This window comes from Condylura cristata, unplaced genomic scaffold, assembly GCF_000260355.1.
Source record: "Condylura cristata isolate star-nosed mole 26May11 unplaced genomic scaffold, ConCri1.0 scaffold00005, whole genome shotgun sequence".
In the NCBI taxonomy this organism is placed as follows: domain Eukaryota; kingdom Metazoa; phylum Chordata; class Mammalia; order Eulipotyphla; family Talpidae; genus Condylura; species Condylura cristata.
The window spans coordinates 35,248,932-35,268,277 of NW_004567106.1; the positions used below are offsets into that span (position 1 = coordinate 35,248,932).

General features: G+C 32.7%; 1 protein-coding gene across 5 annotated transcripts in view; it reads right to left on the reverse strand.

Moving 5' to 3' along the window:
• The window catches only part of RUNDC3B (RUN domain containing 3B), a 105,272-nt gene that overhangs the window by 25,059 nt on the left and 60,867 nt on the right, over positions 1-19,346 (reverse strand). For all 5 annotated transcript variants that reach the window (XM_004676872.2, XM_004676871.2, XM_004676870.2 and 2 more), the window contains 4 exons: positions 17,142-17,231; positions 14,739-14,819; positions 8,242-8,410; positions 3,380-3,537 (listed from right to left, as the gene is read on the reverse strand). In XM_004676872.2, coding sequence (XP_004676929.1) covers positions 3,380-3,537; positions 8,242-8,410; positions 14,739-14,819; positions 17,142-17,231 — 498 coding nt within the window. The remainder of the gene's footprint in view (positions 1-3,379; positions 3,538-8,241; positions 8,411-14,738; positions 14,820-17,141; positions 17,232-19,346) is intronic.

A 19,346-nucleotide genomic window follows, 5' to 3' on the forward strand; every position in this document is an offset into this window, starting at 1 on the left:
GCCTGTTCTGCTCCCCACTCTGTCTCTGGTGAATCCTCTCACCCTCCGCATTTCTGGCCTGTACCCCGGTTCTTAAAAAAAAAAAGCTAAAATTTAATCCAATCGCTTATTAAAAGTGCTTCTCAAAACTGACTGGGTATCTGATACATCTTGAAAGCTTTTTGAACATACATTTACTTGCCTGGGCCCCACCTGTGACCAATTAAGTCAACATCTCTCAGGTGTGAATCAGGCATCCTCAATTTTCAAAACAGGGTTTTTTTTTAAAAAAAAAAAAACCTCAAAACTAAAAGTACATAAGAATGAAAGACTATAATTTTCTCTATAACTGCTTATAAGTTAAAAGGAAAAAAGACAAATGTTGCTTCATGTTGATTTAGATAAACAGGTGTTCAGTTAGCTCCATGAGCTTATATATTTAATTCCTTCCCCAGGTCTGGGAAATTTTCAGCTGTTATTTTTGTGTGTAAGCACTAAGCTCCCAGTATAATTAATTCTCTTTTGTGCATATGTAAAAACTTAGTAAACATTAAAAATACAACAGCTAGACTACAAATACTAGAAATACAATAGCTAGAATATAAACTCTAAATTTTAATTATAAGGATCAATTAAATGCTAAAGAATGAAAATAAAAATATTTGCATATCAATAATAATCTGCATGTTATTTATAATTCTTATTTAAGGAAGCTTTCTTTTAACATGTATTCAAGGTAAAAACATTTACTAAACAAGGATACCAAAAGTAAATTTTTATTTTCTAATAAGTTACTTTTGTGTGAAGTACTGTATCGTAGGCCCAACTATTGCTAATCTCCTGGTCCAAATATAAGGATAAATCTACAAAAAACTCTGCCAGCATTTTTAAATAAAACATGATTACAAGCAACAAAGTAATCTTATATCACACTGGTACCCTTTCCTGTTGTAACAGCTAACCTCCATTAATGCCCTACAAAGTCCAATAGAACATATTTTTAACTGTCTGATATCTTTTTCCCTTTTGGATATACATCTTAATTTTATTATTTTTCTTATATGGGTAATAGAATACATGAAAAATATTAGCATGATTATAAATTTTTATTACCTGCCAAAATATATATGATCAGTAACTGTCATAATCCGTCTACTATGAAGTGGGTAGTGATGACATCACTTGCACTCTCAAGAGGTGTATAGTAGTAACCCTAAAATTTGTGAACTAGGATGCTATCACAGCTGTGACAGTACAACAGTACAACTCTCCAGGCTCTACATCAAATGTTACTGAATGGTAACAATGGCCTACTTTCAGTAATGCACCATTCCTTACACTATACAGACTCTTCAGGTATCTTTACTAAGGAACCCTCGTTTAACTGTTGAAAAATATTTTAAAAGTAAAGTGACAAAGAATTTAAATTACCCAGGAAAATAACATCATCAACACAATGCAAAAGCAAATATTACATGCTTCATATTCTATTTCATATTCTTAGAAGAAGCTTCTGACTTTGTAATTTATACATTATTAATTTTAGTCTTCCCAGGACCATTTTTATATCCTGAGAATATATCTACAGGCCTTCCTATTAATGAAAAATCTTAAAAAGAAAAAAAAAGCCAATTCTCATTTCAGAGTTGCAAGAAAGCCCAGAATATCCTGTGCTTTAAAGATGACTATGATAAAGTGGTGAATTATGAATATTCTCAAAAGGCTGTGTACTATTTTTCTGTTCACTATCCTTGAAAGTAGTTTTTATACAAAGGCATCTTACAAGACACCAGGTTACACACACCTGCAGACATAATGTATAAGAAGTAAATCTTTAAGAAAATAGTCTAATTTGATTGGAGCCCTAATTTTTCATTGGTTGTTCTATTAATATTGATTTAATGAATACAAAGCAATTATACACTTCGGTTGCAAAATCAAGAGAATCAGTTACACACTTCTATCATAGAAGTAATGATGAAACCATAAATCTGGTTGATTATTTAATAAAACCAAAAACCTTGAGTTATTCAATTTCCTTAAAATTAACAAAAATAAAATGAATGTGACACATTAATACTTAATTTTGACAAATATTTCTTTAGATAAAATATGAACAAATCTCATAATTATTTTAAATTTAAAGACTTAAGAAATACCACTCTACAATCTGTAACATAAAATGAAATTATCTCCCTATACTTTTAATTATAAAGAAATAAATAATTTTTACTGTCGGGTTATCCCTGCTTAAAAAAAGCAAAGGACAGTGGAAGGTTTTAATCTTCCTTTCAATGAGTGACAGGGCAGGTTAACATCATAGGACAAATTCTCTTTAAAATATCAGGAAAAATAAGAAATGATATGTGAATATAATTCTTTTCATCAACAAGAAGTAAAAACTTCTTAGCCAAAAGATTAAAATTAATATTAAAGACCAACAGACTTCATGAAACATTGGATGCAATCTGAGAAAACACATGCCTTTTTTTTCTTTTTTGCATATTATTTTTTGCTTTTATTTTTATCCTTTATTTTTTTTCCTTTTGTTCTCATTTGGGTACACTGAAATACTTAAAGTGTTTCAGTCAAAAATGGATAGATTCATTCTAATCAGAAAGAAAAAGTAAATTAATCAAAGGGATTTTATTGTAATTCTATAAAGTTATTAGCCTATATTCTTCAGAAATATCAATCTTACGCAAAAAAAAAAAAAAAGACTGAGAAACTGTTCTAAACTAAAAGTGACTGAAAACATTGACAACCAAATGCAAAATATAATCCTGGATTGGACCCTGTATCAGAAAAACAAAAGTAATAAAGGACAGTATTTGGACAACTGATGAAATTAAATGAGTTACAGGTAAAACGAAACCATTATGTCAATTTTAATTTTAAACTGATTGCTGAAATATGGTTATATAAGAGACCACCTCTGTTCTTAGGAAAGACACAACTTAAGGAGTGAAAAGGTATGATGTATTCAAGAGGCAGATAATTATAGGCCATATGTGGTAGAATGTTGAAAATTGCTGTTTCTAGGTAAGGGCATATGGGAATTCTTTGTACTATGCTTGTAACTTTTTTGAAAGTTTGGAATTATATCAAAGTGAAAATTTTTAAATTATTCTTAATGATTAAATCAATGTTAATACGAAAAGATTTTCACAATAAAAATTGAAAAATCAAGTTTGGCAAAGTGGTATGATTGGTAAAAATTATTTGAGAAGTGACAAGAAGTTTGTATTAGAGTGCACATAAATAAATAAATAATTTTCTTAATCAAACAAGATCTTGCCATGGGAAAAAGCTGTACCAATGTAATGAATCAAATGTCAAAACATGACATTTTCTTATGTTTACATGCCACCAACAATTCTTCCAAAAGGATCTCACTTACAGCTGATCTTGAAGTTCCACAATTATATATTCTAATTGTTCTTTTTCCAATTTATGGGCCAAATCAGAACCTTTAATCCTTTGAAGTAGTATTTTGTTCTGGGAGACTGATTCAGACAGCTGGTTCTCTCGAAGTCGTAATAATTCTTCAAGATAACCCTGGAAATTAAATATAGTAACTGCACATTTCAAAATATATATCTTAAATATAAATGCTAAGTAACTTAAATGTTCTTTTAATCTATAGGTTTATTTCACATGAATAAAAGATCGGTTTCTTAGGAAAGGAGGGTTAAAAAGAGGCATAACCTACAGAGTCAGAGGCTGGCAGGAGAGCTGCCTCTTAATTTTACTGTAATGACATGATATCAAAGTATCTGATAAAAATAGTAAAAATTTTCAAAGGAACACAAATATTTAACATATGCTCACAGCTCTAAAGTTTAATAAAATCTTTATAATTTGAGGTAAAACTTAGTTAAAATATTTTGATTTCTAAATCCCCACATTAGTGATATTCTACCTGCCTCTTAGGGTCAATATGCAGACTGAATTACAGAATGGCCAATTTAAAAATTGTCTCTATGTGATTATTGTTCAAAATCAGAGATTAACATTTTATCCTTAACAAATAAGTGGGAAGTAGTATGTTTTATTTAGGCCTTCAGGCTTTGTCAAGGAATTGCTTACTGTTATACCAATTCTATTATTTATCAGCTAATTGTCCTTGGGTTAGTTATTAATCACTTTAAGGCACAGTTTCATCACATAAAAAAGTTACAATAAATATACCTGGTTAGGAGGATTAAATGGATCAATATAGGTAAATGGTGCCCGTTACACTGTATGTAACGTATTATTATTAGCAAAACACCAAATAGATATGAAATTTCTACTGACTCCCTCTTAACTTTTTACTTATTTATTGTTTCTTTGTTTCAGCTCTGCTTTCTAGGAGACTTAATAGAATTTATCTTCCAAATGCTTCTGATAAATTTTTAAATTCGGGATGTCATCTGTTAATTTTCAACAGCTCTTTTACGCTTTGTGGTTGTTCCTGTCTCATGGCATCCTATTCTTTTCAGTAGCAATGTGCTTCCAGATTGCTCTCAAAAAGTTTCCTATATTCATTGTTATCCTATTTATGTGTCATTAACACACTGTTTTAGCTATTCTAACTTTATGACACATTAACAGTAGCAACTGCTCTTATCCCCTACATGAACTTTTTTTCAGATATTTCACTAAAGAGTCTCAAATTTGTTTTCATAAAAAAACTAAAAATCAATTGTCCACATATTCAAATTAACATAAGCTAAATATGGCTATAAACATTAGTATTTAAAGAATATTCATATTCATATATTCCAAAATAAAAGACTGAGAAACTGTTCTAAACTTAAAGTGACTGAAGACAATTTTATCTTGATTAATTACTAAGACTTTATACCTCCTATAGTGCCTTTCCTGGATCATACATACTCCTTGCTTCCTCTGCAAAGATAATAATGTCTTCAGATCCCCTTGGTTTTTTCAAAAAAAGATTTATTTACGCATACAAGAACTGAGGTGTAGGCCATAGGTACAGAGGGAGAGTGAGAGGATTCACCAGAGATAGAGTGGGGAGCAGAACAGGTGGATCTACTAAAATACACTGCTGATGGGAACAATGAGTAAGTGAGTTCTGCTGTGCCAATGGGGTCAGCTCCCTGGTCAGGGATTGAGTTGGTGCTGCAGAGGCTGTCAATAGCTTCAAAGTACTGAGACTCAACTCTTAGGGCACCAGAAAAGCCCCCATCCCTTGCTTTTTTTTCCTTTTAGCTTTATCACAAGTGTATTTTCCCTTGAATAATATATTGTTTAGTTTTCCTTATATTTTTTGAAACTTGCTTCTTTTTTTTTAAAATCTCATTGTTTAGTTCTATACTGATGAGATTAGGTACTGTTCATTCACTCTCAATACTGAGTGTTGCAGTTTATTTATTCACTCTACTATAAATGGTCCATTAGCTTACTTTAGGTTTTTCGTAAACAATATTCTTGTGAACACACAATTATATGTCTAATTCTGTAAATATGTGTAACAAGAGACACATATTCAATAATTTCTAGAACATAGGACTAGTAGTGGAATTGCTAGGGCATAGACTACATATAGCTTCATGTTCATACTATTTTTATTTTTTATTTTTTTTTAAAGATTTATTTATTTGTGCATACAGAACTGGGGTACAGGCCAGAGGCTCAGGGGTGGCGAGAGGCTTCACCAGAGACAGAGTGGGGAGCAGAACAGGCAGATGGAGGAAGTACACTGCTGAGGGGAGCAGCGGGCGGGTCAGGAGAGGTCTGCCACGCCATGTGGTCACCTCCGGGGCAGGTGGGAATTGAACTCATGCGGAAGTGGCTTTAGGTTCTTAGTGCAGTGCTTTAACCCGCTGCGCCACCAGGGAGGGTCCTATTTTTATATTTTTAATGATATTTCTATCTGATATTATATTCACATTACCTTATATTAACATTGAAATTATACTAAATGCACAAAGTACATTAGAAAATAACCTTATTTTTCTATTTTCAGAATAGTCAGTATAAAATAGAGATCACTACCCTTTGAATATATGGTAAGCTTATTTCTAGAACCAAACAAGTTTGGTGATTTTGGTGTGTATGAAGGGATAGATTTTAATCTTGTTATTTACTTTGTTTAACAGTTAAAAGTCTGTCACTTTTGAGAAATAATATTTATAAAAATTCTTCATCTCATTTTTCTAAGGTATCGACACTAAATTGCTAGTTATTTTCTATAATTAGCTTTATTTTCAAGCATCCTCTCATCCTTTCTAATAGTGTTAATGTTTTGTTTTGCTTTTTAAAGATTTATTTATTTGTGCATCCAAAAACTGGGGTACAGGCCAGAGGTGCAGGGGCAGTGAAAGGATTCACCAGACACAGAATGGGGAGCAGAACAGGCTGACTGACAAAGTACGCTGCTGAGGGGATCAGTGGGTGGGTCAGGAGAGGTCTGCTGTGCCATGTGGTCACCTCCGGGGCAGGTTGGGATCAAGCTTTAGCTTCTTAGTGCTGTGCTTTAATCCACTGCACCACCAGGGAGGGCCCAGTTATTGTTTTAATTCCACTTTACTTCTAAGTGGCGAGATACTCTTCCAAGCCCTTCCAGCTTGGAAGAGCTAACTGTTAAATTTTAAAAACTTAGTAATTCATTTGTTAAATAATGCTAGTATTAAACTTTTAATTATCTATAAAAAGGAAATAAACTACTATACCTCATGAGTTCCTAAGTATTTTACTATTATCAGCTGTATTTTGAAGTCATATATATCTTTTTTTCCTCTGGTAGAAATACCACACAATAGTTTACTACTGTGCATCTCTTCCCAATTTTGCATTCAGTGATGTCAATGACCACCATGGGAGCATTTACCCATTTGCTGGTAAATCAGCAAAAGCTAAAAATTAGAAATTCTATTTCCTCCATGAGGCAGCAATTAAGTATCTCTCAAACCATTACTACCCTATAATAGTCAGTAATGTAGTCATTGTTTCATATAGTCAAGGCTTACTTACCAAATTCTGTATTTACTCTGCTATTTTGCATTTCATTCCCGGCTTTCTACTTTCAGTACAACCTCAGTAATAGTGGCCTATGTCTCTGGTTTCCTTTTTGGTGTTTAATTACAAGGGGACTGCCCCTTAGCTCCAGAGTCAAGTGCCTGCAATGCCTTTTAAAAGTTATGACTTATTCCACATTTTAAAAGATAATTCTTGTAAGTCTGGTGCTTAGTGAGCTCCTGTTCAATGAGAGAGTGGCCCTACAGGAAACTCTTTAAAAATCTTTATTATAGTGAGGGATTTCAGATTTTTGTGACTATCTTTCAGATTATTTTTGTCTGACTTTTTGCTGTTACCAGACATCTTTAACAGGACATTAGAGTTTTGTTCAAATATATGAGGCATATTTTTGTAGCTACTATAAATGCTTCTTTGTCTTCTCTAATTAGTAGTTGTTTATATATATGAATCTATTTGTATTTGTATTTGTAAATTAATTTTATTACTATTTCCTGATAGAACATATTTTAATGTCTATATCTATTACTAATTCTACTGCATGTTCCATATGAATAATGAATAATACCCTTTGAAAGGAAAGATAAAAGTGAAAATAATAATGCAGTTCATTTTAAAAAGAAATTTTAACACCTCAAGAAAATGGAGTTTATTTATTGCTGTGGCTTGAGTTTGACATCTGGCCAGGGAGTTCACCTACATATGGCAAGTAGACTTCTGTCTTCCCTCAGCAATATGTTTCCTTAGGTCCACCTATTCTGCTTCCTACTCTGTCTGGTGAATCCTCTCACCCTGGAATCTCTGGCTACACTCTCCCAACCCCCACACCCACACACACACTTGTTCTATGCATACATAAATAATCTTTAAAAAAACGAGAATGGTGGTTATTTTACTTTTTCTTATCTATTTCACTTTGCCTAGTATATTCAGTGCTCAGCACAAAAGAGCTGCTGAAAAATCTGATTTAGAAAACAAAACAGACAGATGGAATTTATTTAGACAATCATTACATTTTCACCAAATACAACTGCATTCAGAAAAATAAGTGGCTCATTTTTTATATTAAAATATAAAACTAGACAAAACTTTACAAAGGAAAGCCTCTCCTAAAAATTTAGCTGATTTTTAATTGAGGAGACCACTTTAAGAAATTTAAGAGTGGAAAGGAAGTAAAAATGGGTAAATAGTTTCATTCAGTTGAAGCCTTTTGTCAGTCACAGCTGAAGGCAACAACTAGAACCAATTCAAATAACTTTGACAACTGATAAATACCTTCTGCTCCAGGGTGAGTTGATACTTTTGTTTAACTCTCTTACACTTGTTGAACCAACTATTCTCATCCGTGATGAATGGAGGTCCAACATTCTCTGGAGTGCTGCTTTCACTACCACTGCTTCCCAATGTCCTTAGTTCTTCCTCATCACTGCTGATACTACCAGAACTGGAGAGATTAATATATTTAAAAGAATTAAAGTTAATAATGTTACACGTTGATTTTATGGAGTATGTCTGCATTTGCAAGTTACTGGTAAGCAAACTCCAAAATATTTACCCTAAATAATATAATCATGATACTGATATATATAGACTTCCTGACAAAAATGACAAGTATGGGATGCTTACTCTATCTTACAAAGTCAAGTTTAGAGATGCCACAGATGTTCAAGTGAGGTTTATGGACACAGGAATTAACATTTAAACTATGGGACTGTCCTGAGAGAGAAAAGGTTTTCAAAGAAAAGAATCAGAAATTCAGTGTGGGGGAAAGCTTACTGCAAGTCCTCTGGTCCAAGTGGGACATATTTGTCCAATCCCACAGCAAAGAAGAAAAACAGTACTACCAGCCTAATCTCAGTAGAGTATGATATCAAGTTCAAAGTCAGCCCAGCTTTGGCAAAAAGCAGGTAACAAGAATCTCAGAAAAACTAGTTAGTCCTAAGCATTTTCTACTGGGGAAGAAAGAGAAGCAGAGGTGTAGCAGAAAGATTATCCACTAAAATACATTTCTAAAAATTTGAAAAACATCATCAAAAACAAAATTTCTTATGACATAAATATGGTAAAGGAGCCAGAATAAGGTGGAAACAGAAGAGGGGGAACTACTTGGAGAGGAAAGTATGGCTCTTGGGGTTAGAAGCTATTAATATATTTTAAAAGGCATAGGGAAAAATAAAATTCAAAATATAAGAAGTAATTACCACATATAAAACAGGTATTATAATATACATATATACTATACATGTATTTTATATATACCTACATAATATTATTATAATATACATATATAATGTACATGTATATTATATATACCTATATATAAAACCATTTATAAAGAATAAAAAGAAACAGATTTATTAGGGGAGAAAAACAACAAATACAAAAAGAAATTATAAAAACCATATAATTATGAACAATTATAATCATAAATCATCACATAATTCAACAACCAAAAGTGAGATGCTCAGGTTTGATTAAGTAAAAAAAAGAGCTAATAATAAGGTTACTACAAGAGACACATGAATACAGAACAAGTAAAATGAAAGACATGGAAAATACATTAAATAAAAAACACCAACCCAATGAAACTTAAGTCAGAAACAGTAATTTCATAGGTTAACATAGATAAAATATGGAAATGTCAAAAGGATGAAGGAAATATTAAATATATATTTCATCCTCAACAATCTGTGTGGTACTAGAGATGCCCAACATGCTGGCATCTACATATATTGCAAATGTGAATCAGAGGACTTCTACATTAAAAGAAGGTATAGCCAAGGAGATGTTTTTAGTCAGTGGTCTAGGAAACAAAGTAAAAAACAACACAAGCCAAAGTAAATTTGCCTGTCACAGGCATGGTTTGAGGTAAATTGGAGGTAAGAAAGCAATGACTAAAGCTCTGTTTTTGAAAAAAACATACAGATTCAACTTCTAAAAATGATTTTGACATTAAAATGAAGTGGATATCTAAAAAAAGCAGATGTAATTGTAAAAGGATTAGTAAAATATAAGATATATATGAAGAAATTAGTATTAACAAAGATTTTCAAAATGCTAAGAAAAAAATAACTGCTGCACTAGGATAGCAAAATAATACATCCAGAAAGAGGGCAGTACAAGCATATTTCAGAAAACTAAATTTTCATGAAAATGACTTCTAATGATTGTACTTGAAAATGAGGGGAAATGATCTCAGTTGGAATAGTAAACAAAAAATTTTAACTACAATCTACTACTCACCACCCATATCATTCTACTTGCCTTTCCTATATTACGATACAACATCTATCTCTGTATGCCATACTATATTTTCACTAATGTCATCAACATAATGAAGAAACTTTGCATGCTTCATTCACTTTTCATTTGCACTGGAAACTTTTCCTCAGCATTCAGAACAATGTCCAGGACATAGTAAAGATTCAATAAATACTGATTTTTTTTTTCACCTAGTAGCCACTTTCTAATTCTCTTTGTTTCACTGTACCTACACATTTATTCCTTGGTATAATTTCAGCAGTCAAAAGAAGTAGAGAAGATACTGACATGTTCAACCCATTATCTTTAACTGGTCCACTTTTTATAAATTGTATTTTTAATTATTTAGTCAACATAAGTTTCTAAGAACAATTCATATTAATGAACAGTTTACCTTAAATCACATAAACCTTAAAAGTTTAGTTTAATTTAAAATACTAAGAGGTAAATTAGGTTCATTTTAAAATGATATACTTAATAGTTAATCAGAGACAGAATTACACAAGAAAATTTAAATGCTTCACTTTCTGCATGTTCAGTAAATAACTGTCCACAAGGGTAGAATGAGAGGACCGCAATGGGAAAGTTCCCTGTAAGGACAAGGAAGAAGATACTTACCTACAATGATTCCAAGAACTTTACAAACATTTCATATACATCATCTCATTAATCCTCATGATAACTCCATGAGGTATTGCTCTACCATTTAACAAAGAATGACAATAAGAAATGATAAGTAATTTGCTCTAAGTCACCATAATAAGGCAATGTGGTATTACACTATACATTTTCAAAAAGGATTTATTTATTCATACAGAACTGGGGTACAAGCCAGAGGTGCAGGTGTGGTGAGAGGATTCACAAGAGACAGAGTGGAGAGCAGGATAGGCAGATCAATGATACATTGCTGAGGGGAGCAGCCAGAAGTCTGCCGCCTCATGTGGGTCACCTCTGGGGCCAGGTATCTAACTCATACTGAAGTGGCTTTAGCTTCTTAGTGCTGCGTTTTAACCCGATGCACGACCAGGGAGGGCCCACACTATACATTTCTAAGCAATTATCACATTGCCTCTCAGTATTAAATATCCAATCAGCAGATGTCCAAAAAAGCTGAATGGATAGTAAATAAGTAATTTAGCTAATAATGCAAATTTACACCTTGTCATAAAAGGTGTGTAATTTCTGCTGTGTTTTAGTTTTTATATCCTATTGACAATGAAAAGCATCTCTTAAGCCCTCCCTGGTGGCACAATGGGTTAGGATACAGCACTGCAAGCTAGCCGCAGCTACTTCAATGCAAGTTCGTTCCCCGGCCCAGGAGGTGATCCATATGGCATGGTAGACCTCTTCTGACTCCCTGCTCCTCCCCTCAGCAGTGTACTTCATTGATCTGCCTGTTTGCTCCCCATGTTTCTGTTGAAACCTCTCACTACCCCCACTTCTGGCTTATACCCCAGTTCTGTATGAATAAATACATAAATTTTTATTTTTTTAAAAAAAGCATCTCTTACTAAAAAAACATAAATTCTGAAAATATATTTTAGTGGAAAAAATGACACTTAAGCAGATCTTGGAGGTTTGTTCCCATGTTTTGCTGACAGTCCTAGAGGAAAGCTGATTAGTATAGAGGTACATCTATAACTGAGGAGGCATATATAAAGAGGTGAGCCAGTTGGGCAGGATGTACAGTGAAGAGGACAGTCTGGGAAATAGTGCTACCCCTTTGCCACCAGTCTTAGGACTTGAGTTGATTCCATGAAGTGATGCTGACAATGCAACCCACAACCTATAAAAATGCAGGGCTGGAAATCCAGACAGGTGGGTCATCAGTGCTACCGAAAACATGAGTCATACACATACACCATTTTTACCAGTGACAGGACTCTTTTAAGCCCCATTCCCACTTCCTGACTTTGCAGCTTCAGAACAGTTCTCTCTGACATAGAACATCATACATCAGTCCAGAAAAAAATTAAAATAAACAAACCCCAAAACACCACCTGCTGGAGAGTGGATTCACTGCACCCTTAGGACACGAAAAAAATAGCAAACTTGGCAAACAAACAAACAAACAAAAAAACTAGATACCTGAAGTTCTCAAAGAGCTATTTCACTGTAAAGAGAGAATAAGTCTCCAGAGAATAAGTGTGTGAGTTAAAAAAAAAAAAACGCAGAAATACAAATGGCTATCTTGAAAAATAAAATTAATGAACAGCACTCAGAAATGTATTTAGAACAGACCAATGGCATATTGAAACAGTGACCTTGAAGATGATAATGTACAAAGAATTCAGGTGGAAGAAGAAAGAGGAATATGAAGGGGTAAAATGAAGAAACATCTCAAATATCACCCAACTTCATGAGGAAAGGCAATATTACAAAGTGGGTATATTAAAAGGAGATAAGTGAAAGAAGGTAACACAAAAGTTATTCAAAGAAATAACAGAGACAAATTTTCCAAGCCTGGAGAACAAACTAAATATGCAAGTACATGAAGCTAAAAGAGCAACTGGTAACCTAAATGTAATGAGACCTACAACAAGACACAGCCATGAAATTTCCAAGAGTTCAGGACAAAGAAAGGATATCATGGGTGCCTAATGGGATAAAGCTGAGAACCTATACAACTACTACTATCAGGCCATATCCAACTATTATGAGTGTGAAACCCTATGGGCAAGGTGAAAATGGAATGATATATTCAATATAATTACAGATAAACACTGTAAGCAGGACAAAATGGCAACAGAAGACTCCTGGCAGCTCTTCCTGCCCACTTGTAACTTTCCTTTCCTGTCCCCTTTCTAATAAATTTGCTCTTTATAAATATATATGCATATATAAAAACATGAATCTACATATATACATATAAAACATGACTCCATACACACACACACACACACACATATAAAACATGATTCCATATATCAGTAATTACTCTAAATCAAAAGGCACAGAGTGGCTGGGTGGATCGAAAACCAAAATCCAACCTTTTGCTGTTTCTAGGAAATACACATGAACTCCAAATATAAAAGTAGGCTCAGATTAAAGAGGTGGAAAGTAATCCTATAAGCAAATGAGCACTAAGGAAAGTCAGGGACAGTCATATTTATATAGGATAAGTAGATTTCTTGCTAAAAAATAAAAGTAACAGCCCTCCCTGGTGGCGCAGTGGGTTAAAGCACAGCACTAAGAATCTAAGGCCACTTTCGCATGAGTTCGATCCCCACCTGCCCCAGAGGTGACCCACATTGTGCGGCAGACCTCTTCTAACCCACTTGCTGCTCCCCTCAGCAGTGTACTTCATCAATTGGCCTGTTCTGCTCCCCACTCTGTCTCTGGTAAATCCTCTCACTGCCCCTGCATCTCTGGCCTGTACCCCAGTTCTGAATGCACAAATAAATCCTTAAAGAAAATAAATAAAAGTAATAAGAAATAGGGATAGAACTATCTGATTAAGGTTAAGGGAACAATAAGTCAGGAATACATAACATCAGTATATATCATATAATGAGAGTGTTGAGATCAATTTCTCCTATGAATATAGAGACAAAAATCATCCACAAAATCTTAGCCAACCAAATTCAAGAATGCATTAATATGCTCACAAATAGTGACCAAGCAGAACTTATTCCAGGGACACAAGATGGTTCAACATCCAAAAATCAATCAATATTATTCATCACATCAATGAACGGAAAGATAAAAACATATGATCATATCAATAGATGTTGAGAAAGTATTGATAAGATTCAATATCCACTTGTCATAAAAACCCTCAGGAATATGGGAATAGATAAAACATAACAATATAATAAAGGTCATGTATGACAAACTCATACTTAATATCACCCTCAATGGTAAAAAACTGAAAACTTCTCCACTAAGATCTGGTATTCACCTTCATAACTACTATTTGACATAGTACTGGAAATTCTAGCTAGGGCACTTAGAGAAGCAGGAATAAAAAGAACCAAAATTAGGAGTGAAGTAAAACTTGACTATTTGCAGATGATGTGATATATAATGATATACATAGAAAAACCTAGACTCCATTAAAAGAACTAACAATCACTTCAACAAAGTTAATATACAAAAGTCAGCTGTATTACTATTGGAAAACAGAGAGCTAGGACAAAGAAATAAAAAAAACACTCCCATTCACAATCACATCAAAAAAGAATTAAAATCCTAGTAAGAAATTTAACAAAGGACTGAAGGAACTATATAATGAACACTATATGACATTGTTAAAAGAAATAGAAGATAATATTAAAAAAATGGAAAAATGTTCCCTGCTCATAGATTGGAAAAATTAGCATTGTTAAAATGGCCATCTTAACCAAAGAGAACACAGTCAATGCAATCCCTATCAAACAGGAATTTTTATTTTTGAATGATTTTTTTATATTGAATTATTTTTTAAAAATTCATTTTAGTCAGGTGAATATAATGCAAAACACAATATTCAATTAAAGATTTTAATAACATATTTAAAAATGTCAAAATACCTTTGGGTAAACTTCAAATATGGTGTATAGTCTATTACAGCAGGAAAGTTGCCATCCAATCCCTCTCCCTTTAAACAGAAGCTAAGACAACAGACATATGAGTTACACATATATATATTTATTTGTAAATTATTATATAAAGTTTTAAATAAAAGTTAAGTATCATAAAATATTTTTAGAGACATTTGTTTTATCAAATTGCAAGTGAATATTCTGTTTATAATTTTAATGTCACTTGTTACAGATAAGCTCCAAATAAATTCAAGAGAAAGCATCGCAAATATTAATACTATATTATGTAATGATTTCACATAAAAGTAAAAGTTACTGAGAGACTTGTTCAAATTTGGGATACATATTTGATCCTACCTTTATCTTCCCTGGACTTCTAAGAATTCACTAGAAGGCCCTCCCTTGTGACCAGGCACAACAGATTAAAGCACAGAATTCCAAGGTTAGCCTCAGCCCCCTCAGAACAAGTTCGATCCCCGGCCAGGGAGGTGACCCACATGATGCAGCAGACCTCTCCTGTCCTGCCTGCTGCTCCCCTCAGTAGCTTACTTCATGGATCTGCCTGTTCTGTTCCCCACTCTGTCTCTGGTGATTTGTCTCGTCACCCCTGCACCTCTGGACTGTACCCCAGTTCTGTACACATAAATAAATAAGTCTTATAAAATAAATTTTAAAAGGTTTTATGTCTTTTTAAAAAAGAATTCACTGGAGAATTTGCAAATAAAGAATTGTTCATTTTAGATAAAAATGTTCAGCTAACATGTAATATCTCCTGGAAAGATCTAACTAGAAAATGAAGCTTTTCTAAAATATTCGAATATTTAAGGTATAAGGCTTTACCTTAAAAGAATGATAAAAATCTAATCTCCAGCCAACCCTTTTTGTTGCTATAGCAACAAGATTTTCTCAAAGTCTGTTATAAGGTCAATAAAAAAAAATTCTAAGACTCTCAGACAACCAATTCAGTCATCTTTGTTTTTTATGATGCTATATCCAATTTGATAATTTTTAAAATAAAATTTATTCAGTCATTACTGTTATCAAAATAAAGTACATCTTCTAAGAATATAAACAGAAATATTTATAAGACATAAACTATTCAAAGAAGTAAATCCATCTATGAACTCCCACCTTCTGGTTTCTTTGGAAAGTTTGCCTATTGAAGCATTTGTTCTAATATATTAATATCAAGGGTGTGTATATGTACTTTTCAACATTTGAATAAGGTATAATCAAAATGAAAACAATTTACATGGGTATTCCTTTATTTACTGAACATTATTGATGTTTATAATGCTTTCAGCAGAATTATATAGTTTCAATGTGGTATACTATATCAACAGTTTACATTCTTAACCCAGAGTTTTGCTTTCTTTTAAATCTAAAAAAATAAATTTTGTACAGGGTTTAGACAAAGCCAACAGCATGCTATGCAAAAGTAAATACCATTATAGAAATAAAAAAGACAGCATTCATAATGCATCTATCATCTTCATCCTAAACTTAAGCTAGTAAATTTCATACTTTATTAAATTTTAAGTAGAGGAAAATTACAATTATCAAGTAAAAATATTTTGAAAAGGAAATCATTTGCTAGAAAAAGGTAATCTTGGTGAAAATGGGCATTATTTTTAATTCAAGACTGAAAGCAGGTTTTCATTTAAGTGTTATACTTACTATTGTTAAAATTCTTAAATATTTAAGAGATGTGGTTATAAAAAAATACATTTCCTTCATTTTTATATTTGAGTTCTTGTTATGGCCAGTTTTTTTAATTGTAATGTAAAATATTTGATCAATTAAATAAATTCAATAAAATGTTTCTAAAAATCTAAAAAGTGCTTATACTGTCCATTTTTAGTACTTCACCTAAACATGAAATCAATTCATTTTTTATAATAAAATCAAATATTAACATTTTTTATATTATGGATACATAATACAAATAATATAAAACACCCAGGGTATCTGACAGCTCTTAATACATGAGATAATGAAAATCTTTCTCACTCTGAATCTATTTTTTAGCATAGTTTCTTTTCATTTTAAAGCAGTAGCTAAGAAAACTTGCTAAAAATACTAAGAAATAAGATCCAAAACTTCCCCAGTGCTTCCAGCACACAGGGTTTTTCTACTTAGAGAAATGTAGTCTAATTTTGTTTGCCTAAGCTACAGAGTAAGCCTGTCAATTAACCCCTTAAATTTGACAGTCTCCTTTCTAATAGCATTTAGAAACCATCTAGAAAAATGATGTCATTTGAAAGGGAACAACATGAATCAAATATCAATGCATAACTATGTGATTTACTTAAACAACTGAAAGAACACTGTTAAGTATAAAGTATTACAAAGTGAAATAATTTAAAACACAAATGTATTTAGATTAAGTACCTGAAATCAATAGCATTGAGTCCAAGCAGCATGCCAGCCAGCATATTTGCTTCTTCACCCAAAACAATTGCTCCATCTTCATAAAATCTCCTGAGGAAAAAAAAAGGGTGAATATGTAAATATTAAAAACAGTGAAGTTTCATCTAGCAAAATCACTTAGATCAACTAAATTAATATATATATATACACACACACACATATATATGTATATATGTATATATATAAACTTGAATTACCCAAGTCATGTAGATACTTAGGGAAATAAATAAACTTTCATAAAACAACAAGAAAATCATCCAAAGCATTTCCATCTATCTTAAAATGATTCTCCAAAGTGAATCTTTTACTGGGCCTACAGTACCTAGAATTTTCCTTAATAGTGAGGCAATACAAATTTGTGCCCTAAAATGGCACAAATTCAGGATAATTTATATTGGTCTGTTTTCTATACTATGTAGCCTACTGTTCTCTATGAAGAATAGAGAATACTTTATACTTAACAGTGAAGAAATAACATATATATATTTTTTTATTTTCAAGAGTTATTAACTAAGTAATTAGTCAGTTTATGAACTGTTAACACTGCAATACTAGTAGCATGAACAGGCTACCAAGGTGGTTGCATTTGAAAAAGGAAGTGTTCATCTCTTTGAAAAAAGTCAATATAAACCTCTTCACTAATTCTTTTTAAAGATTTATTTATTTATTCATACAGAACTGGGGTACAAGCCAGAGATGTGGAGGGTGAGAGCATTCACCAGGGACAGAGCAGGGAGCAGAACAGGCAGATTGACAAGGTACACTGCTAAGGGGAGCAGCGGGCGGGTCAGGAGAGGTCTGCCTCGGCATGTGGATCTTCTCAGGGGCAGGCAGGGATCTAACTCCTGCGGAAGTGGCTTAAGCTTCTTAGTGCAGTGCTTTAATCCGCTGGCCACCAGGGAGGGCCTCTTCGCTAATTCTTATAAAGCCTTTTGCTTGGGTTAATGTAATGTTTTAAAAGACTAAAATTTTATGATATTTAAAATAAGTGTTTTGAAAAGATATAATATTGGTATAAGGCATTTTCCCACAATCTTCTTTAAAATCACTAAAATCATATTTTTGTAAAATTAATATCCTCCAACCAGGATATCTGATAACCAGGAATCATAACATTATTATATCTATTTATATTGCATATACAGTGCACACCATTCTATAAGATGCCACTAAGAGGAAAACATCTCAGTAAATGAAATTTGTCTTGTTCTTTTCTGTATTCATGAGCTTAGCTGAAACAAGTTTTTAAGATGCACATAATCTTACTTCAATATCCAACAGTTCACAGTTTAGCAAAAACTTTCAAGCATATAATTTGGTATTTGCAAAAACCTCAGGAAGTAAATGTATTAATAGAAGGAATTGTAATTAATTTCATATTTACCATCAAGAGGTTAAAACAGTCCACCCAAGCTCATATAGATGAACTAATCAAGTTGGAAACTGATTTCTTCTATTTCAAAGTTCTATATCATTTCAATTAAACAACTCTACACCTTATAAAATGAAGATTTACAAGAATTTACATTATGATAATAGTTCATGAAAATGTTATATGAATAAAAAGTTGAAAGATGAAAAAACACACAACTGCCCTCTGACAGATGTAAGGTTACAAACAAATACCGTGGGCGGATTACCTTGGAATAAATGTTTTCTGTCTTAGAAATAAGGGGACTGGATTTGTTGCTCTGTATAAAGGAAAAAACCTCAAATCTTCCACCCTAACAAAAAATCAGTAAAATAAGTAGAAGAAACCTTTATATATTCAACTGAGGTGTTCCACAAAAAAGGCAATACTATTTAGACTAATTATTTATGAGACATTATCTTTGCCCAAAAGACTAACTTGGCTATTGACAGAACAGTTTATTAACTCTTGGAAAAACAATGATTCCAATGATTGTAGACCATGTTCTATAAAACACATACAAAAAAGAGTTATGGATATTGACACTGGGAATCACCCATTATTCCTAATACTTTCCTATTTAAGGTTTTTTGTTTATTTTTTAAAGATTTATTTATTTGTTCATACAGAACTGGGGTACAAGCCAGAGGCTCAGGGGCACGAGAGACTTCACCAGAGACAGAGTGGGGAGCAAAACAGGCAGATCGACAAAGTACACTGCTGAGGGGAGCAGCGGGCGGGTCAGGAGAGGTCTG